Source organism: Chanos chanos, chromosome 10, assembly GCF_902362185.1.
Source record: "Chanos chanos chromosome 10, fChaCha1.1, whole genome shotgun sequence".
NCBI lineage: Eukaryota > Metazoa > Chordata > Actinopteri > Gonorynchiformes > Chanidae > Chanos > Chanos chanos.
Genome location: NC_044504.1, coordinates 38985758 through 39010268, shown reverse-complemented (window position 1 = coordinate 39010268; position 24511 = coordinate 38985758). Strand labels below are relative to the sequence as shown.

At 42.1% G+C, this 24511-nt stretch overlaps 1 protein-coding gene across 1 annotated transcript in view; it reads left to right on the top strand.

Annotated features, from left to right (window-relative positions):
- ttn.2 (titin, tandem duplicate 2) overlaps positions 1-24511 on the top strand; it is a 162249-nt gene that overhangs the window by 111799 nt on the left and 25939 nt on the right. The window contains exons 183-200 of the mRNA XM_030787650.1: positions 45-320; positions 410-706; positions 819-1121; positions 1211-1510; positions 1601-1888; positions 2003-2305; positions 2467-2769; positions 2855-3160; positions 3286-3573; positions 3680-3970; positions 4190-4477; positions 4686-5273; positions 5366-5470; positions 5591-5788; positions 5902-6198; positions 6334-6921; positions 7011-7313; positions 7403-24505. Of these exons, the coding sequence (XP_030643510.1) occupies positions 45-320; positions 410-706; positions 819-1121; positions 1211-1510; positions 1601-1888; positions 2003-2305; positions 2467-2769; positions 2855-3160; positions 3286-3573; positions 3680-3970; positions 4190-4477; positions 4686-5273; positions 5366-5470; positions 5591-5788; positions 5902-6198; positions 6334-6921; positions 7011-7313; positions 7403-24505 (22425 nt within the window). The remainder of the gene's footprint in view (positions 1-44; positions 321-409; positions 707-818; positions 1122-1210; positions 1511-1600; positions 1889-2002; positions 2306-2466; positions 2770-2854; positions 3161-3285; positions 3574-3679; positions 3971-4189; positions 4478-4685; positions 5274-5365; positions 5471-5590; positions 5789-5901; positions 6199-6333; positions 6922-7010; positions 7314-7402; positions 24506-24511) is intronic.

Below are 24511 nucleotides of genomic sequence, written 5' to 3'. Positions count from 1 at the left end.
GTTTGTTTATGTATTTTATACATTTGCATTTTCCATTTTTTCAGTGGCACCAAAGATCATTATGCCTGATGTGGTCACTGCAAAGGCTGGATCCAAATTAAAGGTTGAGGCTCTTGTGTCTGGCAAGCCTCCACCTGTAACCAAATGGAAGAGAGGAAACGATGACGTGGTGACATCCGATCGTCTCTCTGTGCAAAAAACTCAAAACTCTTCTATATTAATGATCAAGGATGTCACAAGGAAGGACAGTGGTTATTACAGTTTGTCTGCTGAGAACAGCATCTCAAAAGTCAACCAGATTCTGAGAATTATCATTATGGGTAGGTTACATAGAGAAAAGAAAGTTTAAATGTCTAAAATCACTAAGAAATAAGAATGAGGATATTTGATTCTTCTTTTCTCTCTCTAGACATCCCTGGTCCACCGGAAGGTCCTCTTGAAATCCTCGAGGTGGATACAGATTCCTGCACACTTGCATGGAACTCGCCAACTGAGGATGGTGGAAGCAATATTACTAATTATGTGGTTGAAAAATGTGATGTGACCAGAGGTGATTGGGTCACCGCTGCATCTTGTACTAAGACCAGCTGCAGAGTAGGAAAGCTGACACTCGGAAAGGAGTATGGTTTCCGAGTCCGTGCTGAGAACCGTTTTGGCATTTCAGAGCCAATTTACGCTGAAAAGATCATTGCCAAACATCCATTCGGTAAGGTTACCATGTAAATGTCTGCTTTGCATATTGACACTTATCATGTAAAAAAAAAACCCTAATCTTTTATAACAGTCATATTTTAACTAGTTATGTTTTGTCATTTTAGATGTACCCAGTGAGCCAAGAAACTGTACTGTAAACAAAATCACTAAGGACTTTGCCTTCCTTTCCTGGGAGAGACCAACAAGTGATGGTGGTAGTCCCATCACAGGATACTGTATTGAACGCAAAGAGAGAAACAGTCTTCTCTGGGTCAGGGCGAATGAAACTCTTGTTCGCACAACTGAATATACCTGCTCTGGCCTTATTGAGGGTCTAGAATACACATTCAGGGTGTCTGCTACCAATCGGGCAGGACAAGGAAAGCCAAGCAAACAGACAGAGTTCCTCACAGCAAGGACACCAGTTGGTATGTTACCAGCAAATTCTTTCTCATTTAAAGGCTTGGGTGATCTTTTTAATTCTAAAGCCTGACATTACTGTTTTACCCACATCTAGATCCACCAGGAAAACCTGAGGCAATTGATGTGACAAGAAATTCTGTCTCACTTGTTTGGAACCGTCCAAAACACGATGGAGGTAGCAAGCTCATTGGATATTATGTTGAATCTCTGAAGCTTCCTGGAGATAAATGGGTACGTTGCAATTCAAGCAGCCGGGATGTGCCAAAAGAAGACTACGTTGTTAGTGGACTGGAAGAGGGAGTCCAATACCAGTTTAGAGTCATTGCCAAGACAGCTATCAACATGAGCTTACCCTCAGAGGTTTCAGACCCCATTGCAATTATTGCAGAAAATGGTAATTATTAATTTGCTTTGAGAACTTTAACTTTGCAACAGTGATAAAGGCTTATGTTTGTAATGCATGTTTTATCTTGTGACATTTCAGTTCCACCAAGGGTTGAAATTGGGCTTGAGATGAAGAATATTATAGTAGTCAAGGCAGGGGCTAATGTATGCCTTGAGGCAGAGGTCTATGGAAAACCATTACCAAAGGTTACATGGAAGAGGGATGGTGTACCATTGCAACTTGTTGAAGGAATGAAGATGACACAAAAGAGACATCTGTTCCTCCTGGAACTATTCTCTGTAACAAGAAAGGAATCGGGAGAGTACACCATAGTTGCAGAAAATCCAAGTGGCACCAAATCTGGTAACATTAAGCTGAAAGTTTTAGGTGAGTTAAAATTGTTTTAGTTTAACCATTTCTGTATAGAGAAAAAATGTACTAGAGAAAAAATACTGACTTCTCGCTGAGTACTTATCACTCCTTTAAAATCTCTTTTCACAGACAAACCTGGACCTCCAGCATCGGTGAAAATCAGCCATGTCTTTGCAGATCGTGTTAAACTGAGGTGGGAACCACCCCTTGCAGATGGTGGTTCTGAAATCACTAATTACATTATAGATAAACGTGAGACAAGTAGGGCAAATTGGGCTCAAGTCACTGCAAACATAAGTGGTCAGCTAACGGACTGTTCAGTGGAGAAACTGATTGAGGGCCATGAGTATGAGTTCCGTATCAGTGCTGAAAACAAGTATGGAGTTGGTGATCCCATCGTCACTGATCCTGTGATCGCAAAGAATCCATTCGGTAACTGTGGCTATTCTCTTGCCTCATTATTTATGAAGAACTATTTTCTCTTTATTTATTTGTAATAAACTTATTTCAGTATATTTTTGGTACTTTGAAATGTCTTCAGTTTGTAATTCAACAAAGAAATCCTTCTGATAAAATATAATATGCATCTACAGATGTTCCTGGACCATGCGAACCACCAGTTATTACAAATATTACTAAGGATCACATGACTGTAAGCTGGAAGGCTCCTGCTGATGATGGAAAGGCCACCATTCTTGGATACATGGTGGAGAAGCGTGAAACACAAGATCTCAACTGGGCCAAAGTAAACCGTAGGCCAGTCATTGATAGAACCATTAAAGCTGGAGGTCTTACAGAGGGGGCTGAATATGAGTTCAGAGTCATTGCTCTCAATAAGGCTGGCCTTGGCAAACCAAGTGATCCTTCTGCTGGTGCAATGGCTGTTGATCCAGTCTGTAAGTAATTTTCATGTAATCTGCTTTATTTGGAACTAGGCCTCTCAGATTCAACCTCATTGAAATTGATTTACTTTGTTTATAGATCCTCCTGGACCTCCTGCCTTCCCAAAAGTTGTTGACTCAACACACAGCTCAATTAGTCTCTCCTGGACAAAGCCTGCTTATGATGGTGGCTGTGAAATTTTGGGCTACCTGGTTGAGTTCAAGAGAGCAGATGCAGAGGACTGGTTGAAATGCAATGTGCCTCAGAAACTCAAAGAGACAAAGTTCAATGTTACTGGTCTCATAGATAATACAGAGTACGAGTTCCGTGTCACAGCTGTAAACAAGATTGGATACAGTGAGCCAAGTGAAGTTCCAGGAAAGCATCTTGCTGCAGACATCTTAAGTATGTGTATCTCTTATGTAATATATTTTAGGATTTTCATTTGCCACATATTTACGTTTGTCAGCTTTATCTTCCCCTCTTTAACATCCATTTACCATTTTCCTCTTTTCCAAATGTCTTTTCAGTTCCTCCTGAAGCTGAGCTTGATGCAGATCTTAGGAAAGCACTGGTATTGCGTGCTGGTGTCACAATGAGAATCTATGTGCCACTAAGAGGACGGCCTGCTCCTAAGGTGACGTGGACAAAAGTTAATGCCAACATAAAAGAGAGGCAAGGTCTCATGATCAAGACAAGTGAGTGGGACACTCTAGTATACTGCGAAGACATCAACAGATACGATGCTGGCAAATATGTCTTGACGCTTGAAAACAGCAGTGGAACCAAGTCCTATACCATTGTTGTTAAGGTCCTAGGTAAGGCCTTTAAAAATGATAAAGCCATCTTGAAAATAACTTTAGGATAAACAATAGAGGTGAACTGCACAGTGGATGCCTAATAATATAATTTTGCTTTCTTTAGATACTCCTGGACCACCACTCAATCTCATTGTGAAGGAGACCTCAAAGGACCATGTATCCATCACATGGGATCCTCCACTGATTGATGGTGGAAGCCCTGTGAAGAGCTATGTTGTCGAGAAACGTCTGGCTGAGAGAAAAGCATGGACCTGTGTTGCAGCAGAGTGCCCCAAAACATCTTTCAGAATTCCAAATTTGGAGGCTGGAAAAGCTTATTGTTTCAGAGTCTCTGCTGAAAATATCTATGGTATTGGTGAGGGTTGTGAGACTGCAGGACCTGTCAAAGCCTCAGGTAAGAGGTGTTTATAATGCCAGTTTATGGACATTGTAATTTTATGGTTACAGTATGGTTCAGAATCATAAACATACCCAGTGTTGCTTCTTCAAATTTTTTTAGTTGATGCTATTTGTTTAGAATCTTGTGAATAACATTAATTATATATATATGTATGTATATATATATATATGTGGGTTTTTTTTCAAATTCTGATCACTATCAAATTTGTTTCAGAGCAACCTGGGCCAGTTATAGATTTTAAGCCTGCACTGATCACCAAGGATTCATGTACACTTGGCTGGAAGAAACCAATCAGTGATGGTGGAAGTCACATCGTTGCATATGCTCTGGAGATCATGGAGGGTGAAGATAAATGGAAGCAGCTGATGAAATCAAAGTCACTGCAGTACACTGTCAGAGACCTTGAGGAAGGAAAGGAATACTCTTTCCGCGTGAAAGCTTTTAACGAGGCCTCCGAGGGTCCGCCATCAGAGCTCACTGTGCTAGCCAAAGATCAAATAGGTGTGGTTTTTTAAAATTTTGTTTCACTAAATTGTTTAATGTGATCTAAAGGTTTTACACTCTCAAACGATCTATTCATAATTGTCAACTGCACAAATTGATAACTAGACTGCAAGTTCTACTATGTATAAAATGTCTTCAGTCACATATCTCATTTGGTTATCATGCTCTTTTGTTAATATATTGGGTTTTTCTGATCTCATTACAGTACTTCCTAGTTGTGATCTCAAAGGCATACCAGACTCATGCTACACAGCGAAAGAAGGAAGCACTGTACGCCTCAATATCCCCATTTTCGGCATACCTTCACCAACAGTCATATGGAAAAAGGGTGACATTACTTTGTCAGATAGTGGAAGGATTTGTGTTGAGTCCACAGCCACTAACACAACTCTGCTCATTCGTGATTGTCACAGAAACGATGCTGACAAATACACCCTCAATTTGAGAAACAGTGCGGGTACTACAGATGCGACCATTGATGTAAAGGTAGTAGGAAAGCCAGGAATATGCGCAGGACCAATCAAGTTTGATGAGATCACAGCAGATGGAATAACCCTTGAGTGGGGTCCTCCAAAGGATGATGGTGGATCAGAAATATCCAACTACATTGTGGAAAAGAGGCATTCCACTGCCAACAAGTGGGTTACTGTTGCTTCAGCTATTCAGAAGAACGCCATGCGGGTTACAAGACTCCACGATGGAACTGAGTACCTCTTCAGAGTTTGTGCAGAAAACAAGTATGGAGTGGGAGAGTTTCTGAGATCAGATCCAGTGGTGGCAAAACACCCATTCAGTAAGTTTTTAGGAAATCTTAATTGCAAATCAATGCAAATGCAATTGCTTATACCCTGTTTTTTTAACATGAAACTTCTATATCATCATTAGATGCCCCAGAAGCACCAGCTCCTCCAGAAGTTTTAAGCATTCGTCACGAGTCTGCTATTTTGACATGGTCTGATCCAAAGGACACAGGAGGCTCTCCAATTACTGGTACTTGTTTGCAATTTCATTCCCATATTGCAGTAGTCAGAACTTTTTAAATATGAAATTGCCCTGATGAAAACAAAAAGGCAAACACAAATAATGATGACAGTATCTCCTTTTCAACAGGATATCACGTAGAATTCAAAGACAGGAACAGTTTGATGTGGAACAGAGCCAGCAAGACACCTCTGAGAGTAAAGGAGTGCAGGGTGACTGGTTTAATTGAAGGCCTTGAGTATGAATTCAGAGTTATGGCAATGAATGCGGCTGGTCTTGGAAAGCCAAGTAAACCTACAGAATCTCTTGTTGCACTCGATCCAATTGGTATGTCTACATTTAATTTCCTTGATGTAAAATTTGTTATTAATGATGGATAATATATGTTACATTCAGAATTTTCACTTATCGTGACATCATGATATGTTTTTTCTTTTCAGATCCTCCTGGTAAGCCTGACGTGATCAGTGTGACAAGAAACAGTGTAACACTCATCTGGACGGCACCAAAGTATGATGGAGGCCACAAATTAACTGGCTATATTGTTGAGAAACTAGAACATCCAGGAAGGGCTTGGATGAAAGCAAACCATGTTAATATTCAAACCTGTGCATACACTGTGACAGACCTGCAAGAGGGCTGCAAGTGTCAGTTCAGAATAAGAGCAAAGAATGCTGCTGGTGCTATAAGTGTGCCCTCAGAGACAACCGACACCCTTATCTGTAAAGATGAATATGGTAAGTGTTCTTTGTCACTGAACTAAATCTTAGGAATACAGAAATAGTGTAAGCAAATAATGACAGGTATAATAGTAAGTTTTTGAATCGATATACAGTACTAACAATCATTATGAAATCTTACTTGTTTAACAGAGCCTCCAACTATCACAATTGACCCAGAAATGAAGGATGGTGTCACTGTCAGAGCTGGTGAAACAATTGTAATATCTGCTTCAAGTATCCTTGGAAAACCTCCTCCCACAGCAGTCTGGTCTAAAGGAGGACGAGAATTTAAATCATCAGATATTTGTCAAATAACAAGCACTCCCACCTCTTCAACTTTGTCAATTAAATATGCCAGCAGGAAGAACACTGGAGAGTATACTATTACAGCAAGCAATCCATTTGGTATTAAGGAGGAACGTGTGAAAGTTAAGGTTCTGGATGTCCCTGGTCCACCAGGGCCAATTACAGCTAGCAGTGTCTCTGCTGAAAAGTGTACATTGACGTGGTTACCACCAGAGGAAGATGGCGGCTGTGCTATCAAATCATACACACTGGAAAAAAGAGAAACTAGTCGTCTTCTGTGGACCAAATTGGCTGAAAATGTCATGGACTGCCGATATGTTGCCAGCAAGTTAATAAAGGGCAATGAATACATCTTCCGAGTCTCGGCTGTTAATCAATATGGTACTGGTGATGCAACGCAGTCTGGTCCAGTGAAAATGGTGGATAGTTTTGGTAAGTTTGGCTGCAAAATATGTTTCCATATTTGTAGCTTTTTATTTCGTGGCCTGTCTTTTTAAATGTTGCATTTACATTCATCACAGGACCCCCGGGACCACCATCAAAACCAGAAATTGATAATGTAAGCGGGACTGCTGTAACTATTTCTTGGAAGAGACCAGCTGTAGATGGTGGAAGTGACATCAGGGGCTACATTGTTGAAAGAAAAGAGAGAAGAGGTATGAGATGGGTCAGAGCTTCAAAGAAGACCATCTCTGACCTGCGTTACAAGGTATCAGGGCTGACTGAAGGAGTTGAATATGAGTTCCGTGTGACAGCAGAGAACAAAGCTGGCTTTGGAGAGCCCAGTGAGCCATCAGATCATGTGATGACAAAGGACATAGCTTGTAAGTGGGCAAAAGGTTTCTGTACAAAACAATAAAAATTCCATTATGTTTTACTTGTAATTTTAATTAATTATACTTTGTATTTTCAGATCCTCCTGGCCCACCATCCAATCCCAGAATTGTTGATACCACAAAAACAACAGCCACATTCCAATGGGGCAGACCTTTCTATGATGGCGGCCTAGATGTAACAGGATACATTGTTGAGCATAAAAAGGAGGGAGATGATGACTGGGTTCAAGATACAAAAACCGCATTGAGAATAACAGAGTTTGTTGTCTCAAACCTACAGTCAGGAGGGAAATATCATTTCAGAGTCAGAGCAATCAATTCAGAGGGAATTGGAGAACCAGCTGAGGTTGAGCAGGTAGTTGAACTTGTGGATCGTGAGGAACTACCAGACTATGAACTTGATGCAGAGCTGAGAAGAACGCTTGTTGTAAGGTCAGGCGGTTCTATACGCATCTTTGTGCCTATTAAGGGACGTCCTGTGCCTGAAGTAACATGGATGAAAGAGGATATCCCTCTGAAAGGTCGGGCACACATTGATACTACAGAATCATACACTTTAGTGGTTATCCCTGAGTGCACAAGATATGATGCTGGAAAATACATCTTAACGCTAGAAAATGTTGCTGGCAAGAAAACTGGTTTTGTCAATGTTCGAGTCATTGACACTCCAGGTCCTCCAGTTAACCTGAAACCCAGAGAAATTACTAAAAATCACATTACGCTCCAATGGGAGATTCCAATTATTGATGGTGGATCTAAAATTATAAATTACATTGTAGAGAAGCGAGAGGCCACTCGAAAGGCATATTCAACACTTACAACAAACTGTCAGAAGTGTTCCTTCAAAGTTCCAGACCTAGAGGAGGGTTCAGAATATTACTTCAGAGTGTTAGCTGAAAATGAACGAGGCATAGGGGAGCCGGCAGAGACACCTGAGCCAATTAGGGCCTCCCAAGCTCCATCTGCACCAGACAATCTCGTCATCACAGAGGTGACAAAAGATACAGCAACACTTGCATGGACAAAGCCAAAACATGATGGTGGCAGCAGAATCACTGGCTATGTACTTGAGGCTCAGAAGAAGGATTCTGATGTTTGGGCTCACATTACAACAATAAAAGCCCTTGACTATACAGCAACAGATCTTTCTGAAAATGCTGAATATGTATTCAGAATCTTTGCTGTGAACAGTTCTGGCAGGAGTGAACCTCGTGAGAGCAGACCTGTTGTAATTAAGGAGCAAACCACAGTACCTGGATTTGACCTGAGAGGAGTCTATCAGAAACTGGTGATTGCCAAAGCAGGCGATAATGTCAAAGTTGAGATCCCAGTTTTGGGTCGTCCAAGACCATCAGTTGTATGGAAAAAGGAGGATCAGGAGCTTAAACAAACACAGAGAATAAATGTTGAAAATACATCAACCTCTACAATACTTAACATCAGTGAAATCAAACAAAAGGATGGAGGACATTATTCAATGACAGGAAAAAATATACTGGGAACAGTGACAGAGACTATAACTGTTGAAGTCCATGATATTCCAGGGCCTCCTACTGGGCCAATAAAGATTGATGAAGTGTCTTGTGACTATGTTCTTTTCTCATGGGAGGCTCCAGAGAGCGATGGTGGAGTACCAATTAACAATTACATTGTTGAGATGCGGGAGACCACAGGAACATCATGGGTAGAACTGGCAGCAACAGTGATCCGTACAACATTTAAGGCTGCCCGCCTTACCACAGGAATCGAGTATCAATTCCGTGTTAAAGCTCAAAATAGATATGGAGTTGGTCCCTATTTAACATCAGAGCCAGTTGTAGCTGCATATCCATTTGATGTACCAGGGCAACCAGGAACTCCAGAAGTTGTAGCTTTCACAAAGGATTCTATGACTATCAGCTGGAATGAACCAGCTTCAGACGGCGGTAGCCCAATTTTGGGATACCACATTGAGAGAAAAGAGAAGAACAGCATCTTGTGGCAGAAAATCAGCAAAGCCCTCGTGGTTGGAAATATTTTCAAGTCATCTGGCCTGATGGATGGAATTGCATATGAGTTCCGTGTTATTGCTGAAAATATGGCTGGTGTTAGTAAAGCAAGCAAGCCATCTGAGATGACATATGCCCTTGATCCAGTAGACCCTCCTGGTCAGCCAGTGGCCCTTAATATAACCAGACATGAAGTAACTCTTCAGTGGACAAAGCCAGAAAATGATGGTGGCTTCTCAATAACTGGATACACTGTGGAAAAGAGACACTTACCCAATGGTCGCTGGCTCAAAGCTAACTTCAGTAACATTCTAGAGACAACATTTACTGTGAGTGGCCTAACAGAGGATGCGTCATACGAGTTCCGTGTCTTTGCAAGAAATTCAGCAGGAGGTGTCAGTAAGCCCTCCAAACCATCAGAAATTATCATTTGTAGAGATGACATTGAAGAACCAAAGATTGACGTTGATGCCAGCTTTAGTAATGTTGTCATAGTGAAAGCCGGAGAAGTATTTAGATTAGATGCAAATGTTACTGGTAGACCAATACCAACCATGGTATGGACAAAAGATGGGAAGGAGCTTGAGGATACAGCAAAGTTAGAGATCAAAACAGCAGATTTCTCAACAAGTTTGATTAACAAAGACTCTTCACGTAGAGATGGAGGAGCGTTCACCCTGACTGCAAGCAATCCTGGAGGCTTTGCCAAGTTTGTCTTTAATGTTAAGGTTCTTGATAGACCAGGACCTCCTGAAGGACCAATTGCTGTTACAGACATGACAGCAGAAAAATGTATTTTGTCCTGGATGCCACCACTTCATGATGGAGGTGCCAAGATTGAGTACTACATCATTCAGAGGCGTGAGACAAGTAGACTTGCTTGGACAAATGTTGCAACAGATTTACAGGTCAACCGCTTCAAGGTTACCAAATTGCTGAAGGGCAATGAGTATATCTTCAGAGTTATGGCTGTTAATAAGTATGGAGTTGGAGAGCCTCTTGAGTCTGAACCTGCAGTTGCCACAAACCCATATGTACCATCTGATCCTCCACAAACTCCTGAGGTTACAACCATCACAAAAGACTCAATGGTGGTCTGCTGGGGTCATCCTGAGAACAATGGTGGAAGCCGCATATCTAATTACATCATTGAAAGAAGAGATAAAACTGGTCTGCGTTGGGTCAAGTGCAACAAGAGGACAGTTACAGATCTGCGCTACAAAGTTTCTGGACTTACAGAAGGACATGAATATGAATTCAGAATTATTGCTGAGAATGCTGCAGGTTTAAGTGCCCCAAGTCCATCAAGTCCGTTTTACAAGGCATGTGACACAATATTCCAACCTGGACCACCAGGTAATCCAAGGGTTTTGGACACAACCAAATCATCAATCACTCTTGCTTGGAACAAACCAGTTTATGATGGTGGCTCAGACATCACAGGATACATTGTAGAAACCTGCTTACCCGAGGAGGATGAATGGACAATTGTCAGTCCAAAAGAAGGTCTGACTAGAACGTCATTTACAATAACAAACTTGAAAGAAAATCAAGAGTATAAAATCAATATTTCTGCACTTAACTGTGAAGGAGTTGGAGAGCCTGCAACTGTCCCTGGATCACCAAAAGCAGAAGACAGACAACTCCCTCCTGAAATTGAGCTTGATTCAGATCTTCGCAAAGTTGTAAATATCAGAGCTTGCAGTACATTGAGATTATTTGTACCTTTTAAAGGAAGACCAGCTCCAGAAGTGAGATGGTCCAGAGAACATGGCGAGCCTTTAGAAAAAGCAACTATTGAGACCACCTCATCATACACATGCCTTGTTGTTGAAAACGTTGACCGCTTTGATGGTGGAAAGTATGTGTTGACTGTGGAGAATAGCTCAGGGAGCAAATCAGCATTTGTGAATGTCCGAGTCCTTGACACTCCAGGAGCACCACAAAACCTCATTGTCAAGGATGTAACCAAAGATTCTGTCTCACTTGTCTGGGATCCACCCCTCATTGATGGAGGTTCCAGGATTCGACATTACATTGTTGAAAAACGTGAATCAACCAGAAAAGCGTACTCCACAGTAAATGTATCCTGCCCCAAAACAAGCTGGAAAATTGGTGACCTACAAGAAGGAAGTATGTATTTCTTCAGAGTTTTAGCTGAAAATGAATATGGAATAGGCCTACCAGTAGAGACAGTTGATTCCATCAAAATATCTGAGAAGCCACTTCCACCAGGGAAAGTAACCCTAAAAGAGGTGACAGCCAACAGTGTAACTCTATCTTGGGAAAAGCCAGACCATGATGGAGGAAGCAGGATCACTGGGTATATTGTTGAGATGCAAGGAAAAGACAGTGAAAAGTGGACCCAGTGCATGACTGTAAAAGTTACAGAAGCGGTGGTTGCTGGACTGACACAAGGGGAAGAATATTCTTTCCGCATATCGGCAACTAATGAAAAAGGAACAAGTGATCCTCGTCCACTTAGTGTTCCTGTGGTGGCAAAAGACATTGTTATTGTTCCAGCATTTAAAAATTTATTCAGTACATTCAGTGTTTTGGCAGGTGATGATCTTAAAATAGATATTCCCTATGTTGCCCAGCCAAAGGCTATAGTTTCTTGGCACAAAGATGGAGTTGCTCTAAAAGAAACAACAAGAGTAAATGCTGAAGTAACTGATAGGCATCTGTATTTAGTGATCAAGGAGGCCTCTAGAGATGATGTGGGGCAGTATACTATCAAACTTACAAATTCAGCTGGTGAGGCAAAAACAGACATAAGTGTTGTTGTTCTTGACAAACCGGGTCCTCCTCTTGGCCCAATAAAAATCGATGAAGTCACGGCAGACAGTGTTATACTGTCATGGCAACCCCCGGAGTATGATGGTGGTTGTGCAATCAATAACTATATTGTGGAAAAAAGAGATACATCCACCACAAACTGGCAGATTGTGTCTGCCACTGTTGCTAGGACTACAATTAAAGCAGCAAGATTGAAGACTGGCTGTGAGTATCAGTTCAGGATAGCAGCTGAAAACAGATATGGAAAGAGCTCACTTCTTCTGTCTGAGTCAGTCATTGCTCAGTATCCATTCGAAGTTCCAAGCCCACCTGGTACTCCCACTGTACAGGCTGCTACCAAAGAAAGTATGGTCATTGTCTGGAACAAGCCCAGCAATGATGGTGGAAGCCCAATCTTAGGTTATCACATTGAAAGTAAGGAAAAGAACAGTCTTCTTTGGGTGAAACAAAACAAGACACTTATTCCAGACACAAGATTCAAGATTGGTGGCCTGGAAGAGGGAATTGAATATGAGTTCCGTGTTTATGCTGAAAATATCGTTGGTTTAAGCAAAGCAAGCAAACTATCAGAAGTCCAAGTTGCAAGAGACCCTTGTGATCCACCAGGCAAACCTGAGGCAGTGATTGTCACTAGAAGCTCAGTAACTCTCAGATGGACAGCACCACAATTTGACGGTGGTAGCAAAGTTACTGGCTATATTGTTGAGAAGAAGGTGCTACCTAGTGGTCGCTGGATGAAGGCTAGCTTTACAAATATACTTGAAACTGAATTTGTTGTTAGCGGCCTCGTTGAGGATGAAATGTATGAATTCCGTGTCATTGCAAGAAATGCTGCAGGGGTATTCAGTTCACCATCTGAGAGCACTGGTTCAATTACTGCAAAGGATGAGGTTGACCCACCACGTATTGATTTGGATGCCAAATACTCTCAAACTATTGTCGTTAATGCTGGGGAAACATTCAGTATTGATGCTGATATATTTGGCAAACCATTACCATCAGTCCACTGGATTAAAGCAGGTGAAGAGCTTTCAAATGCAGCTCGCCTTGAAATAAAAAATACAGACTTCACAGCTTCTTTGTGTGTGAAGGACGCTATTCGTGTGGACAGTGGTCAATACACTTTACTCCTGAAAAATGTTGGTGGAGAGAAGTCAGTGATTGTCAATGTCAAAGTTTTAGACAGGCCTGGACCACCTGAAGGCCCAATTTCAATCTATGGTGTAACAAGTGAAAAGTGCAGCATTGCCTGGAAACCACCATTACATGATGGTGGTAGCGAAGTGTCTCATTATATTGTTGAAAGAAGAGAGACAAGCAGATTAGTTTGGACAGTTGTGGAATCTAAGGTGCAAACTCTTAATCTGAAAATCACAAAACTGCTTTCTGGAAATGAGTACATTTTCAGGGTGATTCCTGTGAACAAGTATGGCATTGGTGAGCCTCTGGAATCTGAGCCAGTAATTGCAACAAATCCTTTTGTTCCTCCGGATGCACCAACTGGTGTTGAAGTATCCAACATCACAAAGGATTCAATGGTTATTACTTGGGAAAGACCAACAAATGATGGAGGAAATGCCATTACAGGATATGTCATTGAAAAACGTGACAAAGAAGGTGTGAGATGGACACGTTGTAATAAGCGCATAGTAAGCGAACTGCGCTTTAGAGTTACTGGCCTTCTTGAAAACCGCAGCTATGAATTCCGAGTGTCTGCTGAAAATGCAGCTGGCGTTGGCAAACCAAGCCCCCCAACTGTATATTATAAGGCATTGGATCCAGTCTTTAAACCAGGTCCACCTAACAACCCCAAAGTCATAGATATTTCAAGGTCATCTGTTGTCCTTCAGTGGGGAAAGCCTATATATGATGGTGGGTGCGAGATTCAAGGATACATTGTTGAGGCCTGTGAGGGGATATCTGATGAGTGGACTATGTGCACACCACCCACTGGAATTACTCAGACAAGATTTGAAGTTGGAAAACTACTAGAAAAGCATGAGTACAAATTCAGAATTTGTGCCATAAATAAGGTTGGCGTTGGAGAAAATGCTGATATCCCTGGATCAATCCTCATTGAGGACAAAATGGAACCACCTGACATAGATCTTGATGCCGATTTGAGAAAGATGATAAATGTTAGAGCTGGAGGCTCCCTCAGATTGTTTGTTCCTATTAGAGGGCGACCTGTCCCTGAAGTCAAATGGGGAAAGGCTGATGGCGAAATGAACGAAGCAGCTCAAATTGATTTTACAAGCAGCTACACTTCACTTGTGATTGAAAATGTTGACAGATTTGATAGTGGAAAATATACTCTGAATTTGGAAAATGCTGGAGGTACTAAATCTGCTTTCATCAGTGTGAGAGTGCTTGATACACCGGGTCCACCTGCAAACTTCCATGTGAAGGAGATAACTAAGAATTCAGTTACTCTTACCTGGGAGCCTCCAGTATTAGATGGTGGAGCAAAGATTAAGCAGTATATTGTTGAAAAACGAGAAAGCACGAGGAAGGTCTATTCACCTGTTGCCACCTGCAACAAAATGTCATGGAAGATTGAGCCACTTCAGGAGGGTAGCAACTACTTCTTCAGAGTTCTTGCTGAAAACGAGCATGGCATTGGATTACCTGCAGAGACTCCTGAACCACTGAAGATTTCAGAGGTGCCACAACCCCCTGGTAAAATCACAGTTGTGGATGTTACACGCAAAAGTGTCTCTCTTTCATGGGAAAAACCAGACCATGATGGAGGTAGCAGAATCTCCCACTATGAGGTTGAGATGCAAGCTAAGGACAGTGAGAAATGGTCTCTATGCACCCAAGTAAAAACTCTTGAAGCTGTTGTGACAAATTTAGCCCAAGGAGAAGAATATATGTTCAGAGTCATTGCTGTTAATGACAAAGGAAAGAGTGATCCAAGACTCCTTGGAAATCCAGTTCAGGCAAAGGATCTTGTTATTGAGCCTGCTGTAAGGCCAAAATTCAGCAATTACAGTGTACAGGTAGGACATGACCTTAAAGTGGAAGTACCAATTGCTGGTCATCCAAAACCAACCATAACATGGACTAAAGATGGCTCAGCACTGAAACAAACAACAAGAGTGAATGTGGTTGACACTGCACACCACACAACTCTCACCATAAAGGAAGCAACAAGAGATGATGGTGGAATGTACAGTATTGCTGTTTCCAACAAGCTTGGACAAAAGGAAGCTACCATTGAAATAGTTACTCTTGATAAACCAGGTCCACCTACAGGTCCAATCAGATTTGATGAGATCAGTGCAGAAAGTATTACATTGTCCTGGGACCCACCATCATATACTGGAGGATGCCCAATCTCCAATTACATTGTACAAAAGAGAGACACCACCACAACCAATTGGGTTGTAGTCTCAGCCACAGTTGCAAGAACAACACTGAAAGTGGCAAATCTGAAAACAGGTGCTGAATACCAGTTCAGAATATTTTCTGAGAACAGATATGGCCATAGCTATGCAATAGATTCTGAACCTGTTATTGCTCAGTACCCCTTCAAGGAACCTGGTCCCCCTGGAACTCCATTTGTGTCCTCATATACAAAAGATTCCATGGTGGTGGAATGGCACAAACCAATTTCAGATGGTGGCAGTGCTATTCTCGGTTACCATCTTGAGAGAAAAGAAAAGAACAGCATTCTTTGGACAAAGATAAACAAAACTCTTATCCAAGACACCAGATTTAAAACCTCCCCCCTGGAGGAGGGTATAGAGTATGAGTTCAGGGTTTCTGCTGAAAATATTGTTGGAATAGGTAAATACAGTAAACTCTCAGAGGGCTGTGTAGCACGTGACCCATGTGACCCCCCAGGCACCCCTGTGGCTATAATTGTAACCAGGCATTCAGTAAAACTGAGATGGACAAAGCCAGAATATGATGGAGGCAGTCTAGTAACTGGTTATGTTGTGGAAAAACGAGACCTTCCAGATGGCCGCTGGATGAAAGCAAGCTTCACCAACGTCATTGAGACAGAATTTACAGTCACAGGTCTTACAGAAGACTGTAAGTACGACTTCAGAGTTATTGCTAAAAATGCAGCTGGATCAGTCAGTAAGCCTTCGGAGAGCACTGGCTCAATCACGGCTAAAGATGAGGTTGAACCTCCAACCTTTGAAATTGATTCACAATACAGTCAGGTCATGGTTGTTAATGCAGGAGAAACATTCACACTTGAAGCTGCCGTTCAAGGAAAGCCCATTCCAACAATGCAGTGGTTCAAGGGTGATGTGGAAGTTGAGAACTCAGCAAGAGCAGAAATCAAGAACACTGATTTCAAAGCAGTGCTTGATGTGAAAGATGCAATTAGAATTGATGGAGGTCAGTATACTTTGAATCTCACAAATGTCGCCGGAACCAAATCTGTGTCCTTTACTGTGAAAGTTCTTGATAGACCTGGCCCCCCTGAAGGACCTCTGACTGTCGGTGGTGTAACTTCTGAAAAATGTTCATTATCATGGCTTCCCCCACGACATGATGGTGGCAGCAGCATTTCTCATTACATCATTCAAAAGAGAGAAACAAGTCGTCTTGCATGGACCGTTGTCTCCAGTGACTGTGGTGCAACTATGTTTAAAGTTACCAAGCTTCTGAAGGGAAATGAATACATCTTCCGGGTCATGGCAGTCAATAAATTTGGAGTTGGAGAGCCATTGGAATCTGCTCCAGTAATTATGAGAAATCCATTTGTACCCCCAGGACCACCTCAAGATCTGGAAATAACAAATGTTGCAAGGGATTCTATGACAGTATGTTGGAATCGTCCAAATACTGATGGTGGCAGTGAGATCGGGGGATATATTATAGAGAAGCGAGACAGAGCTGGAGTCAGATGGACAAAGTGCAATAAACGTAGAGTCACAGACCTGCGTTTTAGAGTAGCAGGACTAACAGAGGACCATGAATATGAATTCAGAGTATCTGCAGAAAATGCAGCTGGAGTTGGACAGCCAAGCCCACCGACCATTTACTACAAAGCTTGTGACCCAACATTTAAACCTGGTCCTCCAACAAATGCACACTTGATTGACACAACCAAGAATACTGTTTCCATTGCATGGAGTAGACCAATATATGATGGTGGCTTGGATATTCAGGGTTATGTGGTAGAGATATGCACAGCTGATGAGGAGGAATGGGTAACATGTACTCCACCCACGGGCTTGACTGATACCAAATTTGTCATTACTAAGCTCACAGAACACCAAGAATATAAAGTTCGAGTATCTGCCCTTAATAAGCTAGGAGTGGGTGAACCAGTGGATATTCCAGGTACAGTAAAACCCATGGATAAGATGGAACCTCCAGAAATTGAGCTTGACTCCGAGTTAAGGAAAGGAATAGTGGTGCGTGCTGGAGGATCAATGAGAATACACATACCTTTCAAGGGACGTCCTGCCCCAGAGATAAACTGGGCTAAAGATGATGGTGACTTATCAGAAAAAGTTCAGATTGAGAAAGGTGCGGATTATACTGAGCTGTCAATTGACATCTGTGACAGGAATGATGCTGGAAAATATATTCTAAATCTAGAAAATAGCAGTGGCTCCAAGTCAGCCTTTGTCTCTGTTAAAGTTCTGGATACACCAGGTGCTCCATTGAACCTTACTGTGAAAGACATAACAAGAAATTATGTCACTCTTGTTTGGGAACCCCCAGTAATTGATGGTGGTGCAAAGATTAAGAATTATATTGTGGACAAGCGTGAATCAACCAGAAAAGCCTTCTCCAATGTTACTACCAAGTGCACCAAAACAAGCCTCCGTATTGGAGATCTCACTGAAGGTGGTATTTATTACTTCAGAGTTATGGCTGAAAATGAATTTGGAGTTGGCTTGCCAGTAGAAACAGAAGAATCAGTGAAGACAGCAGATCCTCCACTGTCTGTTGGCAAAGTAACTTTAACTGATGTGACTAAAACAACTGTCTCTCTCTCATGGGAAAAACCAGATCATGATGGTGGTAGCAGAATATTGGGATACTACATTGAGATGCAGCCCAAAGGATCAGAAGAATGGATTGTTGCAACTGTTGCTAAGGTCTGTGAGGGAACAGTCACAGGTCTAAGCTCTGGTCAGGAATACCTCTTTAGGGTTTCAGCCTACAATGATAAAGGAAGAAGTGATCCAAGGGCTTTAGCAGCTCCTGTCATAGTTAAAGATGTGACTATGGCGCCAAGCCTAAAAATTGCTTTCAATACTTTCAGTGTCCAAGCTGGTGAAGATCTCAAAATTGAAATACCAGTAAAAGGGCGTCCAACAGCAAAAATTACCTGGACTAAAGATGGGCATGCAATTAAAGAGACAACCAGATTAAATGTTTCAAGCACAGCAACATCAACAGTACTTCGACTCAAAGATGCCAATAGAGAGGATGCTGGAAAGTATACAGTCACAGCTGCAAATAGTGTTGGCACAGTCACAGAGGAAATTGGCATAATTATTCTTGATAAGCCTGGCCCCCCAGTTGGACCAGTAAAAATTGAGGAAGTAAGTGCCAACTTTGTCACCATCTCCTGGGAGCCACCCTTGTACACAGGTGGTTGTCAAATAAATAATTATATTGTTGAAAAACGTGATACTACTACAACAACATGGCAGATTGTGTCAGCAACCATTGCACGTACTACTATAAAAATCACTAAACTAAAGACAGGTTCAGAATACCAGTTCAGAGTCTCTGCAGAAAACAGATATGGAAAGAGTTCAGCTTTGGATTCATCACCTGTTGTTGTTCAGTACCCTTTCAATGAACCTGGGGCACCTGGCACACCTTTTGTGTCATCAGTGACAAAAGATTACATGGTGATTGAATGGAAACCACCTACCAATAATGGAGGTAGCCCTGTTGTTGGCTACCATCTAGAACGCAAAGAGAAGAACAGCCTACTTTGGACCAAATTAAACAAGCTTCTCATTGCTGATACTCGATTTAAAACAAACAATCTTGAGGAAGGCATTGAGTATGAATACAGAGTTTATGCAGAAAATATTGTAGGAATGAGTCCACCGAGCAAAGTGTCTGAGTGTTGTGTTGCACGGGACCCATGTGATCCACCAGGTACTCCTGAAGCTATTGTTATTACAAGGAACCATGTGACACTCCAGTGGACAAAGCCACAATATGATGGTGGCAGTGCAATCACAGGATACATTGTCGAGCGGAAAAAGCTGCCCGAAGGTCGCTGGATGAAGGCCAGTTTCACCAATATAATCGAGACCCAGTTTACAATTACAGGCTTAACAGAAGATGAAAGATATGAATTTAGGGTGATTGCAAGAAATGCAGCTGGTATTTTCAGTGAGCCCTCTGAAAGCACTGGACCAATTACTGCAAAAGATGAAATTGAAGCACCAACTGTCTCAATGGATTCAAAGTTCAAAGATGTCACTGTTGTACACGCTGGTGAAACCTTTACCATTGATGCTGACTATGCTGGCAAACCACTTCCTGATATAATGTGGCTTAAAGATGGAAAAGAAATTGATAAAACTACACCAAGAATGGAGATCAAAACCACTCTCCAGCGTACTGTTCTCACTGTTAGAGATTGCATTAGAGTTGATGGTGGACATTTTGCCCTAAGTCTAAGCAATGTAGGTGGAACCAAGACTGTACCAGTTGTTGTTAAAGTGCTGGATCGGCCTGGTCCACCTGACGGCCCTCTGAAAGTAACAGGTGTTACTGCAGAGAAATGCTATTTGCACTGGAGTCATCCTTCACATGATGGCGGGGCTAGTATTTCCCACTATATCATTGAAAAGAGGGAAACCAGCAGGCTATCTTGGACTGTTGTTGAGCCCAAAATCCAAGCTGTCAGTTACAAGGTGACCAAACTTTTACCAGGAAATGAATATATCTTCAGAATCATGGCAGTCAACAAGTATGGCATTGGCGAACCTCTTGAATCAGAACCAGTTATTGCTCGCAACCCATTCAGGACACCAGGTCCTCCTTCAACACCTGAAGCTAGTGCTATCACCAGAGACTCTATGGTACTCACCTGGGAGCGGCCAGAGGACAATGGTGGAGCGGAAATTGATGGGTATGTCCTTGAGAAACGTGATAAAGAAGGTGTAAGATGGACAAAATGCAACAGGAAAAGACTGAATGATTTACGATTCAGAGCCACTGGATTAACAGAGGGACACTCTTATGAGTTCAGAGTAGCTGCTGAGAATGCTGCTGGAGTGGGAACACCAAGTGAACCATCTGAGTATTACAAAGCCTGTGATGCAACCTATCCACCTGGTCCACCAAACAATCCCAAAGTAACAGATCATTCAAGCACTACTGTGTCCCTTGCATGGAGTAGACCAATTTATGATGGTGGTGCACCCATCTCTGGATATGTTGTTGAAATGAAGGAAGCAAGCGATCATGAATGGACAGTCTGCACACCATCCACTGGTGTACAAACAACACATTTCACTGTGAAAAAACTAAAGGAAAATGCTGAGTACAACTTCCGCATATATGCCATTAATATTGAGGGTGCTGGAGAGCATATTGATTTGCCAGGCTCAGTTATTGCTGCAGAAAAACTGGAGCCTCCTGAGGTAGAACTTGATGCTGATCTCAGAAAGGTTGTCTCTGTCCGTGCAAGTGCAACATTACGCTTGTTTGTTACTATCAGAGGAAGACCAGAGCCTGAGGTTAAGTGGACAAAAGCAGATGGTCCCCTAACAGAGCGTGCTCAAATTGAAGTGACAAGCTCATACACTATGCTTGTTATTGACAATGTTGACAGATTCGATACTGGAAAGTATGTTCTGACTCTTGAAAATAACAGTGGGACTAAATCAGCCTTTGTTAATGTCAGAGTATTGGATTCTCCAAGTGCACCAGTTAATTTTGAGGTCAAAGATGTCAAGAGAGATTCAGTTCAGCTGTCTTGGGAGCCCCCTCTTATTGATGGTGGAGCCAAGGTAACACATTACATTGTGGAGAAACGTGAATCTACAAGGATGGCATTTACAACTGTGACACACAACTGTGTCAGAAATTCATTCAAGATTGATGATCTTAAAGAGGGAGGTATTTACCACTTCCGTGTACTGGCTGTAAATGAACTTGGTGTTGGGTTGCCAGCAGAAACTACTGAGCCTATCAAAGTATCTCAAGCTCCTTTACCACCTGGTAAAATTACATTAGTTGATGTAACTCGCCACAGTGTAACTCTCTCCTGGGAAAAACCTGATCATGATGGCGGCAGCAAAATCACAGGATACACAGTGGAGATGCAACCCAAAGGATCTGACAAATGGACTGTGTGTGCCACTGTAAAAGCACTAGAAACCACAATTGAAGGACTCACTGCAGGAGAGGAGTACTCCTTCAGAATTATTGCTGTCAATGACAAAGGAAGCAGTGATCCTAAACCACTTGCAACACCTGTTGTTGCAAAGGACATTACCAATGAACCAGTAATAAATTTGATATTCAACACTTATAGTGTTAAGGCTGGAGACGATCTCAAAATTGACGTTCCATTTAGGGGCAGACCTCAACCAGAGGTCTCATGGAAAAAGGATGGACACACTCTGAAGCAAACAACCAGAGTAAATGTTGTATCATCTAAAACATCATCCAAAATCGTTATTAAAGATGCAACACGAGATGATACTGGAAAATATGAAATCACCTTGACTAATACAGTTGGCACCAAATCAGCTGAAATTTCTGTTATTGTTCTGGATAAACCAGGTCCACCAAGTGCCATCAGAGTAGATGAAGTGAGTGCTGACAACATATCATTATCATGGGACCCCCCAGTTTATGATGGTGGCTGTCAAATCAACAACTACATCGTAGAGAAGAGAGATACAACTACAACTACATGGCAAATTGTTTCAGCCACAGTTGCAAGGACTTCAATCAAAATATCCCGTTTGAATCAAGGAACTGAATATCAGTTCAGAATTGCAGCTGAAAATCGCTATGGCAAGAGTCATGCTGTGGACTCTGCTCCAGTAGTTGCTCAATATCCTTTCTCACCCCCAGGTCCGCCAACCAATCTCCATGTCAGTCATGCCACTAAATCAAGTATGTTGGTTGAATGGAATAGACCAGCTAGTGATGGTGGCAGCGCAATTATTGGGTACCACCTGGAGTGCAAAGATCAGAGTAGCATTCTTTGGACAAAATTAAGCAGAGGTCTCATTCCTGAGACACAATTCAAAGTAACTGGCATTGAAGAAGGTTTGTCCTACCAATACAGAGTTTATGCAGAAAACATAGCTGGCATTGGACCCTGTACAAAACCCTCAGAAGCCGTAGCAGCAAGAGATCCATGTGATCCTCCTGGTCAACCAACAGTTACAAATATCACAAGAACATCTGTTTCTCTCTCTTGGACTAAACCTGAGTATGATGGTGGAGCCATGGTTACTGGTTACATTGTTGAGCGCAAGGAACTTCCAGGTGGTCGTTGGCTGAAATGTAATTTTACCAATCTGCAAGAAACATACTTTGATATTACAGGCTTAACAGAGGATCTGAGTTATGACTTCCATGTCATTGCCAAGAATGCAGCTGGATTATTCAGTGAACCATCACAGGGAACAGGACCTGTCACAGTGAAGGATGATGTTGATCCACCACGAATTACCATTGAGGACAAACTGAGACAACTAGTTGTGGTGAAAGCCGGAGAAGAACTGAGGATTGATGCTGAGATATCCGGACGGCCAATCCCGGTAATTTCTTGGGCAAAGGACGGAAAAGAGATTGATGCTAAAGCCAGAGTTGAGATTTCTTCAACGCTCACCACAACAACATTAATTGTGCGGGACAGCATTAGAAAAGACTCCGGACAATATGTTTTGACCTTACAAAATGTTGCTGGAACTAGATCATTGGCAGTAAATTGTAAGGTTCTTGACCGCCCCGGACCATCAGCAGGACCTTTGGAGGTAACTGGCTTGACAGCAGAAAAATGTACGCTAAACTGGGGCCCGCCTCAGGAAAATGGTGGTGCAGAAATTCAGCACTACATTGTGGAAAAACGTGAAACAAGCCGTCTGGCCTGGACCCTGGTTCATGCAGACATGAAAGCTACAACATGCAAAGTCACCAAACTACTTAAAGGCAATGAGTATATATTTAGAGTTCGAGGGGTTAATAAATATGGAGTAGGTGAAGCTTTAGAAAGTGACCCCATTAAGGCTGCAGATCCATTCACAGTCCCAGCTGCACCAACAAATGTTGAAGTTACCAGTGTGACCAGTGAAGCGATGACAATTTGCTGGGAAAGACCTGTCTCTGATGGCGGCAGCAGTATTAGTAGTTATGTGATAGAGAGGCGTGAAAAGTCTGGTCTTCGTTGGGTTCGTGTCAACAAAAAACCTGTGTATGACTTGAGAGTTAAAGCATCCAATCTTCGTGAGGGATGTGAATATGAGTACCGTGTCTATGCAGAGAATGCAGCTGGCTTGAGTGCCCCAAGTGTACCTTGCCCATTAACAAAAGCAGAGGACCCCTTGTTCCTGCCATCACCACCGGCTAAACCAAAGGTTATTGATTCAACTAAGAGCTCAATAACAATTTCCTGGAACAAGCCATTGTTTGATGGTGGTTCTCCAGTTACAGGATATTCTGTTGAATACAAGAAGACAAATGATGATGAATGGATTGTTGGTGTTCAAAACACCAAAAACACAGAATTCACAGTAGTGGGGCTAACATCAGGTGCAGAGTATGTGTTGGCTGTCAGGTCTATTAATAAAATTGGACCAAGTGACCTAAGCCCTCCTACTGATCCACAAATAGCAAAAGAGAGAGAAGAGGAGCCAGTTTTCCTTATCAGCAATGAAATGCGCAAGACACTGACTGTCAAAGATGGAAGTTCATTTACCTTAAGAGTACCATTTAAAGGCAAACCTGTGCCTAATGTAATGTGGAACAAAGCAGACGTTGATCTTAGAGTAAGAGCAGCTATTGATACTTCTGATACTTGCACATCTATTACTGTTGAACAAGCTACAAGAAATGACTCAGGAAAATACACTGTGACTCTGCAAAATGTTGCTGGGAAATCCACTTTGACACTGAATGTGAAGGTGCTCGATTCTCCTGGCCCACCAGCTCATATTGAAGTGAAAGATGTTACAAAGAACTCTGCCACAGTTACATGGGACACTCCAGAAAATGAGGGTGGTGCTCCTGTTAAGAACTACCTTGTTGATCTTCGTGAAGCTAGTAAAAAGGGATGGACCAGAATCACAGACAGCTGCCACCGCTTGACTTACAAAGTCACTGACCTTCAGGAGGGAGGTGTTTATTACTTTAGAGTCACAGGTGAAAATGAGTATGGCATTGGAGTGCCACTGGAAACTAAAGAAGGAACAAAGATCACAGGTAACT